Source organism: Tenrec ecaudatus, chromosome 10 (genome assembly GCF_050624435.1).
Source record: "Tenrec ecaudatus isolate mTenEca1 chromosome 10, mTenEca1.hap1, whole genome shotgun sequence".
Lineage (NCBI taxonomy): Eukaryota > Metazoa > Chordata > Mammalia > Afrosoricida > Tenrecidae > Tenrec > Tenrec ecaudatus.
In genome coordinates this window covers 8097807-8117919 of record NC_134539.1, presented here as the reverse complement: position 1 = coordinate 8117919, position 20113 = coordinate 8097807, and the positions used below count along the sequence as shown (strand labels likewise).

Sequence of the window (20113 nt, the reverse complement as noted above, 5' to 3'; positions counted from 1 at the left end):
TGGTGTCCACCGTTGTGAAGAGCCCAGACTTGAGTCTCCCCAAGACATGGACTCCAATCACAGCTCCCATGGTCACCCAGCTTTGTCTCCCGAGCCTCATGACCTCTCAGAGGCGCTCTCTCTGCCTCTCGCTGGTCCTGTGTCAACCCTAATCCTCAGCTGCCATCAAGTCGCCTCCGGCTCGCAGCGACCCCACACAACAGGGCAGAGCTGCCCACAGGGCGGTTTCCCTTCGATAGAGGCAGGTGGAGAGCCTGCAGAGAGGCTGGTGGGTTCAAACTGCCCATCTTCCGCCAACCGCATGTCAGCGTAGCCCTGCATCACCGGGAGGTTTGGCGAGGATTTCCAGGCAGTAAACAAACACACAGACAGGTTTCAGACCCGATCCTTCTAGACAACCTCTGGTTCCATTTGTCGGAAACACTGCTTCTTACATTAAACTGCACATCGGTAAGCCATGCTGCAAGTCAAGATGCCGCAGGAATGAACTCACTCCTACAATGTTGTCACCATACATCACATCCCCAAACCAGACTGCAGGGGACCCTCGGGGACATGTCCCTCGCCCTAGAACCAAAGATCTTCGCCGAAGGAAATCGCCTTCCATTTTTCGTTAAACGTCAGCACTGGCCCCACACTAAGAGACAAGTGGAATCTAATCGTGCCCAAACTACTTTCAAAGGAGCCCTGGTGCTTACGAGTTGGCCGCTAACCTCAAGATCAGCAGTTCAAAACCCCCAGCCGCTCCTCTGGAGAAAGAAGGGGCTTTCTCCTCCCATGAAGAGTTCTAGTCTCAGAAGCCCACAGGGGGCAGTTCCACCCTGTCCTGTGGGGCTTGTACGAGTGGGCATCAACTCAAGGGCAGTGAATTTGGATTTAATTTTTGCTATTGTTTTTGTTTGTTGTACCAGCTTCGATCCACCCGCTGCTGAACGTAACAGGTAAAGATGCCAGCTTGATTCCGAAGCAGTTTAAAATCTGGGACATCTGGAAACCTTTCACCTGCCCCTCAGGCCTGGGCACCCCACCCCGCCCTCCTCTGCTCTGCTCTGCCCGCCCTTCGATGGTATCAGACAAGGCAAACAAACCGAGAAGCTGCAGCCGTGCCCCAGAGGTTGCTATGTTATTATGTTACATCTACGTTACTGGGGAGGGGGAAGGACTGTATCAGTGAGAATGCAGCGCTGAAGGGCAAACATCAAACCGCCCGCTTTATGAGATGCCGGCCCGATGTCTTCCTGATAAAATATCTGTAGGTGCCACAGTCAATCACGGTTCCAATAGAAACCCGCGATGAAAGCATCCAGGCATTAAGAGGCGAGTGTGATAATTGGGATGCGCAGACAAGATAATGGAAAATGCCCGAGCCTGCGTCTGGTTTTATGTATCAAGTGCCGCCCTCGCCTAGACATCTTATAAGGCTCCATCACAGTCAAGGCGCTGTTTTAGCATCTTAATTATTTGGCAGAATTCAATTAGAGTGGCAGACATCTGGCCAACCGAAGCCCGGCCGCCGCTGTCTGAGAAGGACCTCTTCCAGAGTGCAGAGTTCTAGTCCAGCCTGGGAGCTTTCTCGCCTCTTGCTGATTAAAGGGGTTTCACAGAGAGCAGGTCCCCAAAGTTCTAGTGTGTTCCTCAAGGCTGTCAATGTACAATGGCTTCCTTTCCCAGGTGCTCCTGGGTGGTTAGGAGGAAATGGTGACCTAATGATTGGTGGACAGAGGAAGATTTGGCAGGCAGCCCCAAGTTTACCACTGTAACCTGTTCCCTGTCCTCACCCTGTAACCTAGTACCGATTCCCATCCTCCAGGCTCTGCTGTGACCTACTACCTATCACCCAGACCCAGGGCACGTCCACCTTCCCGTTCCTGAAAAGGGTCCTGAGCAACATTCCAGAGTGCCATCACATCTGCTGTTATCACTACCCTGCACTGTTATAGGGCATGGAGCCCTGCCAAGGTGGCTCCATGCTTCCAGTGGATTGTGACCCGGGAACTGTTCCTTCAATCCACTCGAAGGACTCGGAGGAAAGTCCCAAGAGAGGTCTGTAAAGATTTTGTCTCAGGATTAGCCAGTCACAGAAGGGCATCTCTCTGCATGCTCCTCCTTTCATGAAATGAAAGCCTCTCAGAGGGGCCCTGTGTGGTGTGAAGGGTTAGCCCTTCTCTACTAACATAAATCGGCGGTGCCGTGGAAGAAAGGCCTGGTGATCTACTTCGGTAAAGACTACAGACAAGGGAGACGCCGGACAGGGCAAGATATGACAAAATAATAATTTATAAATTCTCGAGGGTGCATGAGGGAGCGGGGAGCGGGGAGGGATGGGGAAAAAAGAGGACTTGATGCAAAGGGCTTAAGTGGAGAGCAAATGCTTTGAAAATGATGAGGGCAAAGAATGTACAGATGTGCATTATACAATTGATGTATGTATGGATTGTGATAAGAGTTGTATGAGTCCCTAATAAAATGTTTTAAAAAAAGACTATAGAAGTGTATAAGGTCACTAGTGTATAAGTGTATAAGAATTAGAAGTGTATAAGGTCACTAGCGATCTAGACAGACTCCACCTCACCACTGAGTCATTTCGAACTCAAGAGATTGGCGTATGGTTTCTGGGGCTGTAAACCTTTACGGGAGCAGGCAGCCTCCTCTTTCTGCCTGGGAATAGCCAGTGGGTTTGAACCACCAACCTGCCCATTAGAAACTCAGAGCCTAGACCACAGCGCCACAGGACTTCCAGAGCTATGAATTGGTGGGCTGCCACACTTGCCCCTTGTGGAGTGGCTGATGAGTAAAAACACCCACTTTTAAAAATCATTTTATTAGGGGCTCATACAGCTCTTATCACAATCCATACAACTGGCACAATTGTACATTCATTGCCCTCATCATTCTCAAAACATTTGCTCTCCATGTAAGCCCCTGGCATCAGCTCGTTTTTCCCCTCTCTTCCCCCTCCCCCCCTCCCTCATGAATCCTTGATAATTTATAAATTATTATTTTGTCATATCTTACACTGTCCGAGCCTCCTTTCACCCACTTTTCTGTTTGTCTCCCAGGGAGGAGGTTATATGTAGATCCTTGTGATTGCTTCCTCTTTTCTACCCCACCCTTCCCTCCGCCCTCCTGGTATCTCCACTCTCAGCACTGGTCCTGAAGGGATCATCCATCCTGGATTCCCTGTGTTTCCAGTTCCTGTTTGTGCCAGTGTACTTCCTCTGGTCTAGCCAGGTTTGTAAGGCAGAATTGGGATCATGATAGTGGGAAAACACCCACTTTTTGGTGAGCTGCTGAGTGCTTCAACCTCTGTGTCATCAGGGCTCTCTCTCTAAAGGTGGACAAAGCCCTCCGCTCCACCCCCAGATTTTATGTTTCAATAATACATGTGCAATGTCATTCCTCCTGCACCCTCCAGCTTCCTTTCCTGCTTTCACGAAGTCTGCTAGGCCCAGCAGGCCCAGACCTGGGTCTCCATTGAAGGGGCAGAGGTTGGTGGTTTAAAAACCACTTTGAAAAAATGGCGTGCTGAGACTCCACCACCACACTCAAGGGGAGTTTGTCTCTAAAGCTAATAATACCAAGGGCTCAAGTAGAAAGAAAATGTTTTGAAAATGATGATGGCAACAACTTATGTGCAAATGTGCTTGATACAATGGACGTATGGATCATTAAAAGAGCTGTAAGAGCCCCCAATAAATGATTTATTTTTTTTAATGTGCAGTCATTGGATGAAGCACTACGCAACCACCTAAAACAACCATGAAGTTCCTGCGACGGGGGAAAGCATCCCTGAGTTAAGGTGGAAACACTAATGGTTCATTTAGGGCAACCCTGAAGAGTCAGTTGCTTGACAGGAGCAGAAAGGACAGGGTGATGGTTTCCACGGTGAGCCAACTCGCTCACTGAAACATCTCTCCCCAGGTAAGGAAACACTGGAATCCCATTTACCTTGAGCCAGTCGTTCCAGGCGCTTCCCGTGCTGTGGGGGGATCGCATACCTGAAAAGGTAAACACACGTAAGAAATTTAGGTGGAGAATTTTTCAATTCGTGTCCTAAGGATATACCGGTGCCTAAACACTGTCAACAGGAAAACTTCCAACAACAAACTCCTTCAAGAGGAACTGAGACAAACTTAGAAAAGCGAGCAGTCCTGTTCCGTGGACGTGGCATGAGGGAGGTGGAAACGCTTAGCAACACCACACCCCCCTGCAGTGTCCTACCTCACCCTCCCAAATCTATTTTCCAGATGAGAGAACAAAGACCCAAGGCCAGGAAGCCGTTCTCGCCACGGGAGTGAAGCCAACCACAACGGAAAGACCGGAACCTCTCTCCCATAGGCTGGCTCCCAAGTCTTGGGGTTATTTTGGGTGTGTGTTCTTTATTTTGTGGTTGGTAGTTGGGGCTATTATTTTTAAGAAGAGCAAGAGGGGTTTGCTGCTCTTCTTCACACTGAAGATGTGTTTATTGACAAGATTGAACACAAAATTTTGGGTGGTCCCCTGGAAATTTCAAACTTCCTTTAAATATAAAAAATGACCAGCCTCAAATAAGGAGTCTTTGTGTAATTTATGACTTGTGACTTTTATAACCTTGACTATAGGAATATCAATGTCTACCCTGGAAGAAAAGAAATATTCATTTCTAGTTCCTGGTGTTTATCAAGAGTGAAGTAATTGGCATTTTTTACTATACGCTTTCAAAAAATGTTTAAACGACTTATGCTATTCTATAAAAATGCTAAGTCTCATGGTCATTTTTAACGTGGAAATATAAGGATCTGGGGGGATTAAATTAATCATTTTCATACTTTCAGAAGAACAATGTTGTTTTTGAAGATCTGCAGTGACTATGTTTGCTAATTCAGTATATACTGAGCACAAGGTACTTTCTACTACAATGACTTATCTAATTTTACTTCATACCGCACTCGGTTGCAGTTAGTGACACGGTAACATATGCAAGACTTAATTGGATTTGATATAACTAGGCAATTCATGGACAGAAAGTCTAGCCGTATACCCTGTTCCTTAAACTACTGCTAATAAAATTATTCCAACTGAATTGAAGAGATAAAATTCTAGCATAACTAGATGACAACCAGCGGTATATATTTATGGCCACCTAGTACCATGTCTGAAGTCCTGCATTTTATCACCAAACCCACCCAGTAAAGGAAAAACAACATAGTTATGCCCACATAGGTGCAGCTGGTGCGCGCGCGCACACACACACACACACACACACACACACACACACCCCAAGCATATATGGCTGGCCACAGAGGATTGGGTGTGGGTGGAACTATTTAAATATACAGACTTGCTGCTTCTGAAAATGTAGCATTCAGGTTCACATGTATCATCTAGTCACAGACTGCTTATCTGCGCAGAGAGCAAAAGGTAAGGCAATCAATGTGGTGCTACCCCAACTCTGACCTCCAGTGACTTCTCTTTGGGTCTGAATCATGGGGTTCAATGCCCCGTCCTGGCTGCCCTCAAGAACTTGCATGCTTCCTGATCCTGTGTTATGTCAGGTAATCTTACAGTGAACGCTCTCCTCCCTCACAACACAGGCCAGCGCCGAGCAGTATGCAGGCAACGGAGGCCAAGTGGAATAAGAAGGTAATGTGGGGCGCTGGAGAAGAAGGAGCCAGGGTTGCTAATGATAGAAGGGGGGACCTCACTCCCAAACCACCGGGTCAGTCTAATCGACTGGCTCGGCTCCGCCAGCTTCAACTTGCCATCCCAATCAAATGTCTGCTTCTAGCAGAGACCTCCTGCCCGCGGGACTTTCCTAGGACCCCACTCTCCCGGTTTTGCCCTGCCCCGGGGTGGTTGGACAGGAAGATGGCCCACGGCCAGTGAAGGGCCTGTTGTGCTCAAGGTAGAGGGGTAGCCTTAGGACTCCTGATTTCCACTCAAACGGCAAGTGGGAAATGGGACGGGGTAACTCCCCAACGTAATTGTCTGAAATTCCTACCCCCACGAATGTGGGAACCAGTACATAAATCAAAGTCATCTACTTTGCGGGCCATGGGAAATCGGAGAAACCCTTTTACTGACAAGACCGATCTAAATAGTGTCGCCTGGTGGCTGCAGTGTAAGCACTCCCTAGAAATGAATCCCCCAGGCTGACACTGCATTCCCACACTGGACCAAACTGTCCCTGCTCACACTGTACCAGAGATGCATCTCTCTGCTTCAGCTTTTCTCTCCTGGAACTAGACCCTTTCAGACTTCTTTCAAAATAGATGATTCCTGAGCCTTTTTTCCTCTTGGCCAGCACTTCTCTGTCCTACGACCACTTCCTCAAGATGGCCCTGACTTCAGGGCCCGGTGATCACCAGGGAACCAGGAACGGGGTTCCAGGGCTCTGTGGAGCCAACCTTGGTGACAACGTTGGTGCTTGGCGCCCCCTGCTGGCCATGCCCCGTCACGCTGCACTGCCGAGAGAACCCTTACCATGGACACACTCCTCCACCAGCTAGCTGCTGGTCACTCCCTAGGACAGGGATGCCCTCTGCTCCTGGCCCCGGCCATGGACCTCCGCTTCTGTTTCGGTAGTTCAGTTTTGCTCCGTTTTCCCAGCTCAAGAGCTGAGGGCAAGTGAGCTCTGCTTCCCTCCCATTTGCTTGTAGGTCTGAGTCCACTTGAGCCAAGAGGGTGATGGCGACGGTGAACGACTCAGCCCCACATCCCACTACTGTGTCCTGGGCAGTCCACACAGCAATGCCGCGGGAATGGGGGGATGCAGATGCATTCTTCACCTGGGGTAAGCTGAGAGTGTGACCTTGTTTTTAATCAGGTCTCTGGAGATGGTTTCTGTTGACCGTCGTATGGAAGTGGAAGCGATTGTGCCACTGAGTCCGTTTCAACTCACTGCGTCTAACAGTCCTGCACCAGCTCAGTCGTAGGCCCACTGTGTGTGTGCACCCACTGTGTGGGTTCTAGGGAAGAAGGACCGATGTCCTCATAAAAAGAAGAGGCAGACACAGGGGAAGGTGGAGACAGAGACTCAGGAGTGATGCACTGATAAGGCAAAGGGCACCAAAGTCACGTGCTTGGTCTACAGAAGCCAGCAGGCGGGCGGAACCCACCTGGCCTGCACGAGTGTGGTGTTAAGAACCGCTTGGCCCACTCTGAATGGCTTCTCTGTGGACAGCAGCGGGGCTGATGATCCCACCCCACCCCCTTTCCGTACATTTGCGCATGACAATGACCACTGACCATTCTGGAAGTATTGGAGGGACAGTGAGAGGGGGGATGCCACCATTCAGAATTATCAACCACACCAAACCCACAGCCATGTAGTTGATTCCAACTTGTACTGAGCCGGTTAGAAGACAGAGTAGAACTGACCCCCAAGGGTTTCTTGGACTGCAATCACCTTTTCTGCCCCAGACACAGGTCTGCATAGGCCAGCCCACCCCGCCGAGGAGGTGTGCAGGGAAGTGCAGTTTGAACCACCAACCGTGGGCCCACCACCTGGCCCACAAAGTCCCATGAGCCACAAAATACTCTGTTCCACCATCCCTCCTAGCCTTTAACCACTGTGAAAATGGGGAGAGGAACAAAGTCACAGCCTGTCCCAAGTCAAAGATGACAGTCAGTTAAGTGGGTTACAGAGAGCGGGAAAGCCATTGACATGCTACCAACAGTGTGTCTTTCTTTGGTCTTTGGCCTTGACAGGGAAAAAAAAGTTATGCCTCTCAAAGGAAAGTAGCAATGTTTTCTTTCACAAAGTCTTATGTTCTGAAGTTGCTAATTGCCCATCTGGATATAAATTACTGATCAACTGAGTGGGCGGGGGACGGGGGGGGGGCACTGAGCGAGGCGTGTGGGTTCCACGTGCGGTCCTGCAACATTTCCACATTATTATGGATGCCGTCGACTAACAAGCTCTGACACAATAACGCTGGAGCATTAGGGTTTAAATTGGGACGTCTCACTAGCTAACGGCAGGAAGAGGCACAGCGCTTATTCCATGTTCCGTCCTTATAACACGCCGCCGTGAGAAGAAGGCATGGCGGGGAGAGAATGGGCTTCCGTGGCCCCCTCCGGACTCCCGGAGCTCCCTGCGGTTGGGGTCTCCTGGAAGGAGGAGGGGATGGACAAAGGCCTGTGTGTGCCTTGCTCTCCTGAGGGTTTCTCTTTTTCACAAGTTCACCCCAAAAGTCCACCCTCGTTACGCCCCAGCGCTCTCCCAGGAGAGTACAGGGGTGGGCTCCTCTGGAGATTTTCCTCCACCGAAGCTTAGGGGTGAGCACGGGCCGAGCCACGACTGGCCGGGAAGGGGCAGGGGGGCGTACAAAGCCGCAGGTCTCACAAAGCACGTTGTCTTGCCCACTGAGGGGCACCACTGGCCTCGGGCTCCCGGCCCGACACAGCTGGGTGCTCCGTGAACGTTGAAAGCATAAACAGGAAGCAATCAAGACGGCATAAATCAGTGTGCACGGGGGTATCACTGCCTAAGAGGGTCAACGCTCCTAAAGCAGGGAGGGAGGAAAGAAAAACCCACCATCCTTAGTAAATATAGGAACTTCCTATTTTGGTAAGAGCTGGGAAACGCGACCCCGGCCTCCATATTCCCACAGCTACCAGGGGCCTCCAATCGATGGAGATAAGAGAAAATGCGACTTTCCCACCGCCTTCCTGCGGCCCCCGGACCCTGGTGACACACACAGGCGAGTCTGCGGCCACAGAGCCCACACACTCTTTCTGTAGCGCCCTTGAACCCTGTGGGGTCGTTTTGCGTTGTTGTTTTCTCATATGCGGACTTCCCTTTTCCTGTCCTTCGGATTCCATGCTTACAGCTTCTGGCTGCCCCCTTCCCTGCTCTCTGCAAACCTCTTTCTCCAAGTCAAAGAGAAATCACTCTTTCTGCCCCAGACTCAGGCCTCGAGAAGGTGGTGAGGCCCAGCCTAGGGGCTGTGCAGGGCAGGGCACTCTGGGCCCCGAGGCAGGAAGACCCCTCAGGGTCAAGACCGCACCCCACACTTATCCCACCCCAGTTCTTTGGGTCCCTCACTGTGCGGATGCTTGGGAGGGAGGGGAAAAGGTCTGAAGGGGTCGAATGTACCTCGCTCAGGTGAGACAGCCCATCTGACTGTCCAGGTGTCCCCCTGCCTCCAATGTACATCCACACCCTCCTGCCCCTAGTTTTCTGGGAGACCAGCAATGAGGGACTAGGGAACTGACGAGCCTTGACTCACGCTTGCTGGGGGACCAGCCCCTGCCTAATGGCAGCCTGCCCTCCCTGAACCAGCAGAAATCGGCTACAGGGACCTCCCTGCTGCTCCCAGGCCCGGCCACCAGAGCTGGCAGGGGGTGCCAACCTGGATCCCTGACGTCTGACCAAGGCTTCTGACTTAAACACACAAAGGCGATCCAGTGACACTTCGCCTACTGAGTCCGGTGACCTGTGCAGGCTAGCCCTCCCCCAGGCCTAGCTCCGTAACCTTGTCATTGTCTTCTGTTTTCTTTTTCCTATTGGCGGAAATTGTTGTTTTATGTACCTATTTGAAAAAATGTAAACCCGCTTGCCTCTATCAAATATTATCTAAAGATTATTTTCCTCAACAAAACACAATCTTGCCTTCCATATAAATCTTCTAAGCAGGAGTACCCTTGACCGGGGACCCCTTCTTCAAAAGCACAACTACAAGGCCGGGTCAGGCAGCTGGAGGCGCAGCCTCCACTACAGCTGGCTGGAGGCACAGCTGGCAATTAACCCCCACAAAACATGGGAGCATTTTTTCAAGAGATTCTCTGTGACTGAAGGTCAATCTTTGGCGAAAATGACCTCAAAGCTTCCTGACATGCTTCCTGAGGAAACTTCTCCAAGAGTGGAGGGCCTTTCAAAAGCCAGCGTGAGCCATCCAAAGAGAAAGCAAGCAACTACTGAACAGGGGAGCACCACATCGCTCTGGGGTGTCCTGGAGATGCCATACATGGCCAAGCGTGTCTGCTGTCAATTGACATTTCCTAAGTTACGTGAGTCCCCTGCATTGCGCAGGCAGCTGACGGCCCAAGAGGGTGCACCCCTTCGAGGTGGGCATTGGGGGGTTGGGGAAGACTGTTAAGTGCGGTATCTGACCAGGAAATTAGTTCAGATATCCGATACAGCAGGCCTCCTCAAACTGCGGCCCGCAGGCCACATGCGGCCCGCCAAGGACATTTATCCAGCCCGCCGGGTGTTTTTGTCCCATTGGGTTTTTTACTTCAAAATAAGTTATGTGCAGTATGCATAGGAATTTGTTCATAGTTTGTTTTTTTTTTTAACTATAGTCCGGCCCTCCAATGGGTCTGAGGGACAGTGAACTGGCCCCCTGTTTAAAATGTTTGAGGACCCCTGAGTTACAGTCTCAGAAACCTACAGGGGTCTCTGTAAGTCAGCACTGACTTGTTGGCAGTGAGTTTGTTTGTTTTTATTTTTATCACTGACAGCTAAGTCCTCGAGGAAAGTCTTAGCTTTCCACTGTGAGTGAACCTCCAGGAGACTTTGGCCTGCATCCTCAACCAGCTCACGGGGCTCTGGACCAGCATCAACTGGCAACGAGGTCCTGGCTGGGAGGACAGGAGGGAGGGCGGATTGCTTCACACGGGCTGGCTGTGGGACCTTTGGGCTGGCTGCTTGGCCAATAGAAATGCGATATAGTGTCTGCAAGTGTCTAGCGTTTTCCCTAAGCTCTGTAAACCTCTAATGTGCACAGCAGGCTAGGCCTGTCCCAGGCGTCACGCGGGATGTATCTGTGCACCATGTATCTACAGGGAACCTTCAGGATAATTCTAGATCGGTGACGACTGAAGAACTCACATAGCTGTCCAGATACCCAGGACTCAACTGAGCAGAGCCCAGAGCCTGCTTCATTACGATGGAGGGGTAAAGTCTGTGGGAAATGGAATCAAGGATTGAGAGATAAGGCCAATTTCCCACCGACTCTTTGAAGTACCTTCAGTACTTACAAAGAGCTTTGGTGGCAGGGCACACTGAACACGAACATCAAGGTCAGCGGTTCCAGGCCTCTGGCCGTTTGCAACAGACAGAAAAGGCTATCTGGCCATGTTCACAGTGGCCATGCCCCGTCTGACAGAGGAACGGGGAGCAGGGAGAGTGGTGACATGCCCTCAGTCATCCGGCTGGAGGTGACAGATGCAGGGTTTGCAAATAGGCCTTCTGGCCCCCAAACCAACATGCATCCCAAGGAAAGAAGTACTTTACCACGGACGGCAAAAGCAGGTTTTATCTGCCTACCTGAAGGGTTCTTTTTCCCTTTAACCCTAGGCCAGAAATGTTAAATACATTTAAATTTAAATAAACCGCTGGCGCCCCAAAGGCTCTGCAATCCGGGGCTCCAGGTGTGAACACTCACTGGCCAGGCTGCCACAGACAGGTCTCAGGACCCGCAGCACTGTCCCCGGGACTGAACACACCGCAGCTGCCTGGAAATTAGCTGTTCTCAGTCACTCCATTCAGAGAGTCACTTCCAGACAAAGTTCTATCCATCTCCTTGTCTGCCCTTGAGCCAAACCCACTGCCATCCGGTCAACTCGACTCATAGAGACCCTGTAGGTCAGGCAGAACTGTCCCTGGGGGGTTCCCAGGCTGTAATTCTTTATGGGAGTAGAAAGTCCATCTTTCTCCCACAGAGTGGCTGGTGGTTTTGAACTGCTGACCTTGCAGTTACCAGGCCAATATAGAACCACTACGCCACCAGGGCTTGAACAGATTGAGCTAAAAGAATGTTAACTCTCCTGATTCAAAAATAGAGTTCTCTGGGGAGTGGTAACGCTGCAGCCAGACCTTCAAGATGCAGCCGAAGACGACATGGGCCCTGCGTTCAACAAGCCCCCAGGAAGCGAACGTGTGTGCTACAAATCAGGCTAAGGTTGGCCTGGGCACTGGGCATTGGGGGTTGGCAGTTTAACCCCATTAGATTCTTGCTCTGAAAGAGGAAAATGAGGCTGCCTTCTCCTGTGGAGATGCACAATCTCAGGCACCCTACAAAGGACTGCTATGAGCCAGTATCGCCTCGCTAGCAGGGCATCTTCAGGATGTCGGAGGCGACCACCTGTCTGCCAGGGTGTGGTACAGTGGTGGCCTGCACATTGCGGTGATGCTGGAACGTCTGCCACTGGTATTTCGAATACCAGCAGAGTCACCCATGAAGGACAGGTTGCTTCCAAACTAAGACAGACTAGGAAGGACCTGGAGTCGATAAAAACACATGACTCACGGGCTTTGGGCACAGGACATGGAGGCATCAGCCCCTGGGGGAGAAGATCAGGGAGCTGACCAGGAAGACAGACCCCACCACCACCGCCAACCCACCTCCAGGGGAGATGCACTGAGTGGTAAGACTACCACAGCCCTGAGTTAGAGTCTGCAGACCAAGCCCGCCACTACAAGGAAGGTGAAGAGCGTCAGGCGCTTCGCTCTGTCCACGGACGGTGGGCAAGACTCACAGCAGACCCTTCAGCATCCAGTTACCTGAGGCAGAGCAAGTGCATGGTCTACCGCAGCTACAGGCCACCCTGGGGGCAGCCAGGGAGAGGAGAGAGGCCCTGGGCATGGGGGCCTCAGCCGCTCTCTGAGAGTAGAAGTCAGGGTCAGAGGGTTGACCGAGGGCCAGGAAGGCTGAACAGTAGAGGCCACGGGGAAGAGGAAGAACCAGGGGCGCAGACGTGGGCAGGACAGGCCACCAACCCAGAGGGGTCAACTCAGGGAGGGGCTGAGACTCACAGAGACCCGGGTGCAGAACGTTGTGAGCACCCCCAGCAGTCGGAGGTGGAAGCAGAGTGGGGGGGGGGGCGTGCTGTCTACCACCACCCGCCACCAGCCCCTCCAAACACAAGCGACCTCACCAAGTCCTTCCAATATTCACTTGGACTTCACTGACTCACAACTCCATTCGGGCATATTATAATGGTGACTAAAATCAATTGTAGTGATAATTGGGTTTACCTCAAAATTATTTATGCTGAGGCAACGCCATCTTTCACGAGGCGGCTGGGAACCGTCCTGAGAGCCGCCCTTATCTCAGAAATAGAATCTAGATTAGCTGTCATCGCTCACAGTGGCATTTTACTATTTTATCCTTATAAATTATGGTCAAGGTTAAGGATAACGGCCGAGATATAAATCTGCCCCTAATGCAAATCATGGTAGCTCTCGGCTTAGCACTTCCTGGAGTAATTAACAGTGGAGACAGAAACACCCTGGAGAGGGGCATCATATCCGCCCCGAGGACCATGGAGGCCCACCCAGAGACCACCTCTAGGGCGCATCGTCCCCTAGTGAGGCCAGGGCACCCTCTCCTAAGGGTCCTAGGGGACAACATCCTGTTCCCAAGTGGGCAGGGGAACATCTGTCTTGTAGGAGACCTGCATTTGAACTCCCCAATCCTACAATCTCACTCCAGATTTATGAGCCTCCGCCTGCTTGGCTTAACAAAGCTCCAGGTGTCTCTGCTACTAACGTGGCAGACTTTGAAGCAGACTCGAGGCATTCCGAAACAAACCAAGGCCAGTGGTGAGCATGCCGTGTGCAGCCTGGCCCCTTTCCCACCCATGCGTCTTGGTGGAGATGTTGGCATTTTCCTCCCTCCTTATTCCAGGGTTCCAGCTTTCTGGGGTTTTCTGGTTTCACCCAGGTGTCGGCTGTGCCCACTTTGATTCGCTGGGCCCACGGTGGATGTGAGCGTCTGAGACGGTTTCTAGGTAACTGTGGTGCTGGGAGACTGCCCAGAGGCTGGGCTTTGTCTGAAATCTCTCTCATTGCCTTCCTTGGGAAGGAGGTGAAACCAAGGAGCAGATGGAAGGAAAGCTGTCGGGATGAGTTATCTTGGAGCTAAAGGTTAAGGTGTTTGTTTAGAAGTTTACACTGCTGAAGACGGAGCTAATAAAGATCTGAGAAGTCAGCGCCCAGCGAACTCACAATCAAAAAAATGAATGGGGGGTGGGGGATAAATATTTCTCATCGAGTCTCAAAGCTAAGTGGTGCTCATGCCTAAGTGTGTGCCCAGTGGTCTCACGAAACAGCTGTGTGAGGAGTCGCCCGTGTACCAGCCTGTCACCCGGGCTGTGCGTCCTGGACCAGGGCAGGGCGCACTTTCCTGACTCGCTCGCTGAGAGAGCAGGGCGCTAGGGATGTATCGAAGGAGGCCGGCCTCCGTGCACACTTGCTCAACAGCTGCCCGCGGGTTGAGTCCTGGGTGACAAGGCCCACAGGAAAGCACACTGGAAGGATGTAACTTTTACGTCCAAGCACTGCTCTGTCCCGAAACACTCCTCTTCATTAAAGGTTGGTTCTCATCAACACTTTTTACCGCGTTTGAGTTTTGGTTTTGGTTTGCCGCTTGGTTGGTTGGTTGGTTGGCTGGCTGGTTGGTTGGTTTGGGAGCGAGGCAAAAACTTCCTGAATGGTGAAGCCTTTCTAGCCAGGGGAGGAAATGCGACATTGTTTGTTTGTTTGTTTGGAGGCATACACTTTGTTTTGTTTGTTTGTTGGGGGGCAAACACTTCCTGAATGGTCAAGCCAGGGGAGGAAATGCTACACTGTCTCTGCGCGGACAGAAGTGGAGCGAAACCATCGTCTGGAGAGGGAGCTGCTAGGCTGGCTCCCAGCGTCTGTGGAGCTTCCTCCTCTGTTGACACCCAGCACGCACATCCTGCTTCTAGGGCTGTCACCCTAGCGCTCCGCTCTACGTGAAGGTGGCAGCTGAGTGACGGAGGGGCAGGAGCATGCCTTGTGGGAAGAGAGGCACCCCCAAGCCTTGGCTCTGGAGGATGGGCCAGGGGAGGGAATGGGGGAAGGGGTGCTCCCAACAGACAGCGCTGCACAACCAGGCAGCCTTGCTCCCGTCGCCACCTCCTGTCTCCTCAGACCCAGCGTGCAAAGCACAACCAGGCCTCCTGATTTGTCCCTCTCCTGCGGCCTCCCCTCACTGGACCGTGTAGATGTCAACTTTTCACTCCTAAAGGACGTCCCCACAGCCTGTGACCAAGGACCAAAGATGCTACCAATCCTCGCTCTCCACGCCGGGCCCATGGATGTGCCTGTGGGGCTTCTGGGTTGGTTGCTGTCCAAACCTTGCAGCTGACAGAAAACTCAACCCATGCGATAGGGGTCTTCCCTGGAAGGTTCGTGTTGCTTGACGTCAAGGGTCTCAAGCAAATGACAGGAAACCTGCTACTCACCAGGACTTGGGCTCCCCAAAGTGGAGGTAGTTGATGCTATAGAGGTCCATGTCCTCCGTGTGCCAGGCGAAGGTGGTCTTCCACATGCCAAAGTACAGGTAGGGTGTGTTCACCCCCTCGATGGAGATCCCACACTCTTCCTCAACCACATCCAGGACCGTGTTGAGGTGAGCGATGTTCCATTCGGTCACTCCCTGGGACCAGGAAAGACAGGGAAGAGGGAGGGGGAGACGAATGAATGAATGTCGTCGGCTAATCAAACCATCTGTGAAATTAATATACCATATATTTCAAGACACTGAGAAATTAAAAATAAAGCGAGCATATTTCAAGAGCCAAGTACATATAAATAAAGGGTCTTGGAAAAGTTCATGGGAAAATCCCATTATCCACCCATTTCATTTTCCCATGAACTTTTTGAAGCCCCTTGTATAACTGGGGCCATAAATCTCAGGTTGCCGCCATGTCGTCGGGAGATAAGATCCAAAACTCCAGGGGTTTTCTGAAGCCACAACTAGGACGGTGTTTTTCTCATACCCACATACATATACTGAAGATTAATGTATTGATTAGGCACACGAAGAGATTTACTGCAATAGCTAACAATAAAGCAGAGCCATGACTACACAGAATGGGGTTAACAAGTCATGGGATACAGGTCAGCTAGCCGAGCTGACCACTGGGTGAGTAACTAGTGGACAGGGGGACATGCTGGCACGGGTCCTGAGTACGATGGGAGAGCTTGGCCCACTGCTCAGGACTGTGCGTGATTTGAAGCGTGCATTGTCTGCATCATGCTTTGGGACCGACCGCAGTGGCCGCATGTAACTGAAACCACAAACACAGCTGAGGGGAAGCTACTGCGAGGGGTCCTGCATAAATGCTGGACCATCAAACACAATGACATGAGGTGCTGGCTGCGTCCACGCGGAAGAAGCCCCAGTGCGTGTGATCCAAGAACTGTAAATACTAAAATCCAAATCCGGGGAAGGGAAGGGTGGTAGAGCTTAAAGCGTGAGCCATTGTTTGCATTCGTCTGCGGATGAAAGTGAACGCCCAAACCCATTCTCAGAGCTCCCCATGCAGGTCAGCCTCTGGGGAGTCCCCTTTGCCTGCGGGTGGACCTGAGACGTTAGAGGGTGCATGACGATGGTGGCTGGCAACACTTTGTCACTGATCTCCCTCTGATCCTATACCCTGCGTTGTCATCAGTTGAGGTGTTTCTTTGTTTCGCTGCGTTACTGCTGGGCCATTTGTTTGTATGCTGTCTTGATGTATCATTTTCTGTATCAGAGCAGGTAAACAGATAGAGACAACAACTGGCTCAATGAAATTGAAGGCACCTGACAGGGGAAGCTGGCAGGAAATGGGGAGCTAACCACAGGAGAACTAGGGGGGCAATTATTGGAATTGGTTATAGTGATGGTTACAAACTGTTATGAATGTGAATAAATGAGTAAAATAGATATCTGTAGGTGACACTGTTAAAAATAAACAAACTCATTTAAAAATACATATCAAGCAACTTCCTGGACCCAAATGGAACCCTCTCCAATTTAATATTAGATAAGCAACAAAAAAAATCACTGAGGCAAAGTACTTTAATGAGAACACCCTTTTTCTCCCTTTAGCTATTATTTCGTTTTGCAGGGTGGGTTGATATGTGGGCTTGGTTTGGCGTTTTGTCTTCTCTTCTTCGCATGGTCACTTAAAAATCACACTGAGCACCAAGTGTCTCCTGATAGAAACCAACAACAAATGAGTATGCCTGTCTCTCTCTCTCTCTCTCTCTCTCTCTCTCTCTCTCTCTCTCTCTGCCTAGCCATTTGAATTTCATCACGATGCATCTGTTCCTATTGTGACTAGGACAGCCCTTAATTCCTGCTAGTTCAAATATCCATCGATATTCTACATCATAGATCATTGTGCTTACAACACACCTTCAATGGAACCTTGCAGAGTGGTTCCCCGTGGGGCTGCTGACTGAAAGCTGTGCGGCTGGAGGCCAGCAGCCGCTGGAGAAAGACCGGCCTTTCTCCTCTGGTGAAAAGTTCCACTCTGGGAAACTCACGGGAAGTGCCCCGTCCAGTGGCTCAGCTTCAGCCCTTTCTCCTCCAGTGAAAAGTCCCACTCTGGGAAACTCACGGGAAGTGCCCCGTCCAGTGGCTCAGCATCAGCCCAATGGCGACGTTGGGGTTTCCGCTGTTGTGTTGCCATCTAAGCTGGCCTATTGTGCTGACTGAGCGTTTTATATGCAGAATGCCTGCTAAAATCATTGCCCACATTCAACATGGCTGGTGAGGGGGCAGAAGGGGGGGGCGGGAGGTGCCAGAGCCCCTGACAAAAGCATTAAGGAGACAGCAGAAGATGGAGGGTGTGCTAGACCTTCTTGTTGGGTATCCCCAAGTCAGTGTCCACTCAGAGTGACCCTGTGACTGAGTAAAACTGTCCCACGGGCCTTTCTTCGCCATTCTCTTTACAGGAGCAGAGGCCTGGAGACGCTGACACAGCCCATGAGCAGGCTCCTCCACCCAGGCTCCCGGTTAGAACGTGCCCACCAGTGGCTAACTCCTGGCTTTGCAATGTTTGTAATATGTATCTTTGAGTAAGTATATTTAAATACAAATTTAAATATGTATGTCCAAATAGGCTCTTCCATAGTTGGCTGGCGCATGTCAGGGATCATGTCCATTTCTGTCCAGTCTTTAAATCCAGTTCAATGTCCCTTTGATTCTCGGAAGAGGGGCAGTCAGTCGGTCAGCTGTGTCTACCAACAGAAGGCCCTCCATCAGCACCCTGAAGCCTCTCATCCAACCAGGTCCCCGGTATCTCCCATTCACAATAAAAGCTCATTGGGGTGTTGTGCATTCCTCTGGGAAACTTTCAATGAGGCCCCCTTCCGTGCACTAACTCCACCCTCCGGCTGGGGAAACTACGGATGGGGCCCGTGATGAAGCTCTGCCCAGGTGACATCACTGAAAGGGCCCCAAGTCCCCTGTAACAGCAGCTCCATCTTCCACTTAGAACCCACTCCGGGGGTCTGCTCACTGGGCACTGGGCAGAGTGCCCTCAGACACAGGATCCTAGGCTCCTGGTAAAAGTTCCATCAAAATGTGTAAAGTCTCGCATCTCCCTCTATTTGTAGTGATGCAGTCTCTTGCCTCTCATCCAATCAGGCTGGACTGCATTCAGAATGGAGTCCTGTTTAAAAGCCATTCCTGAGGCCACAAATCTGAGGTCACAAAGGACCACGACATCGCAGAAGGATGAGCGGCCCCTCCAAAAGGTCTGCATTTGGAGAACCCTCTGACCTACGACAGTGGTCACGTGTCGCCCTGGGAGAACTCCCTGGGCACCAGCCCCGCCCACCACCACCACCCAGGCCTGTGAACACGTGTCTAGCAGGGACCTAGGAGGGAACAAAGGCCCACGGTCGTGGTCGTGTGTGCTCCGCAAACCTGAGAGGCTGAGCAGAGGGCTCGCTAAGGTCTGCCCTGAGGGTGGCTAGCCGGGCGCAGACCACCGGCTCTTCTTTCGCCTGGAGGCGGTGGGGGGACTGCACAAAGTGCAGGCCTAGTTTAGGGAAAGGGCCTGCCATTTTACTTTGGAAAACTCAGCCTCTGAGAACACTGCGGCGTGTGGTTCTGCTCTGACGCGTTGGTGGGGAGCAGGGGCAGACTCCAAGCCGTGGTAAGTGGTATGTGTCATGCCATAAATACGTAGTGCCTCTTCACACTACAGCGCACACATGGTCCAAATAAACAGGTTTTAAAAAAACCCTCATTGCTACAGAGTCCATTTCCATTCACAGAGACCCTAGAGAGCAGGGCGGGACTGCCCCGGGGCTTTCTGAGCCTCGTCTTTCTCCCTCCGAGGGACTGGTAGTTTCAAACTGCTGACCTGGTGGTTACCAGCCCAGCACATGATCACAGGCACAAATAAAACAAAAACTCTATTATTAGCTAGCCAAGGCAGACCCAAGCTTGATTCCTAGGCCCGGCGCTTAGAGCCGCCGGCCTCAAGTGCTGGTCATTTCAACACACAACACGGCAGCCATTTCTCAGCTTCGGCTGTTGGCAGAGGCCCGGGGGCTGGTGGTGCCCAGGAAAGGAAAGCCTATTATATTAAGCAGCTGCTCGCTCCCACCCAGGGCTACGGCGTCACACACACTGGTCACACGAGCAGCTGCCCTCAAGCACTGGCGGAGAGCTGGTTCCCTGGACACGTGTTCTCCGAGGATCCAGCTATCAACAAGCCATGGGGAGGGGAGGGGGGGCGGCTGGAATGGCCCGGGCCATGGAACGGCTGACTGCAGCCAGTCTGGGCAGCAGGTCAGCTCTCTGGTCCTGCCTGTCCACAAAGGAACCCTCTTCCCGGAGCCCCTCCCTGTCCCCTGGTGCCTGAGAGATAGCGGCACTCACCCTCCCTTCTTCTCCACCCATTCTTCATGGACACCCGCAGCCCGCCCTGCCTGTCTGAGCTAGGCCAGCGATCCGATCCATTCTCCTCATGTCTGGCTGGTTCCAGAAGGAACACCGTGCCGGGCCATGAGCTGCACCTCCGAGAACTTTGTTAGGGACCTTGACTTCCCATTGCTTTCCGGTCCTCCTCTCGGGAGCCAGGTGTGCACTCAGAAAGGAGCCTCTGCCTGCAAGGCCATGGCCCCTGGCAGGAGCCTGCGGAAGATGAACCTTGGGCTGCTACTGAGGGGGCATGTGGCCCCCTGGCACCCACTCCAGGGTGAAGGGCAGGTGCATTTTCAGACCTGTGCAAAGAGACTCTTGAGGTTTAGCTCGGAGCCCTTCTCTCCGCCCCTGGGTCCCTGAATGTAAGGCCACTGAGGACGCTTGTGGCAGGACCGGGGACAATCCGCACCCTTAGGCCACAGCTAGAAGACGTGTCCCAGCGCTGGTGG

The 20113-nt window shown here is 51.9% G+C and overlaps 1 protein-coding gene across 2 annotated transcripts in view; it reads right to left on the bottom strand.

Moving 5' to 3' along the window:
- KDM4C (lysine demethylase 4C) overlaps positions 1-20113 on the bottom strand; it is a 213606-nt gene that overhangs the window by 153097 nt on the left and 40396 nt on the right. For both annotated transcript variants that reach the window (XM_075559906.1, XM_075559905.1), the window contains exons 5-6: positions 15199-15392; positions 3949-3998 (exon numbers count right to left, since the gene is read on the bottom strand). In XM_075559906.1, the coding sequence (XP_075416021.1) occupies positions 3949-3998; positions 15199-15392 (244 nt within the window). The remainder of the gene's footprint in view (positions 1-3948; positions 3999-15198; positions 15393-20113) is intronic.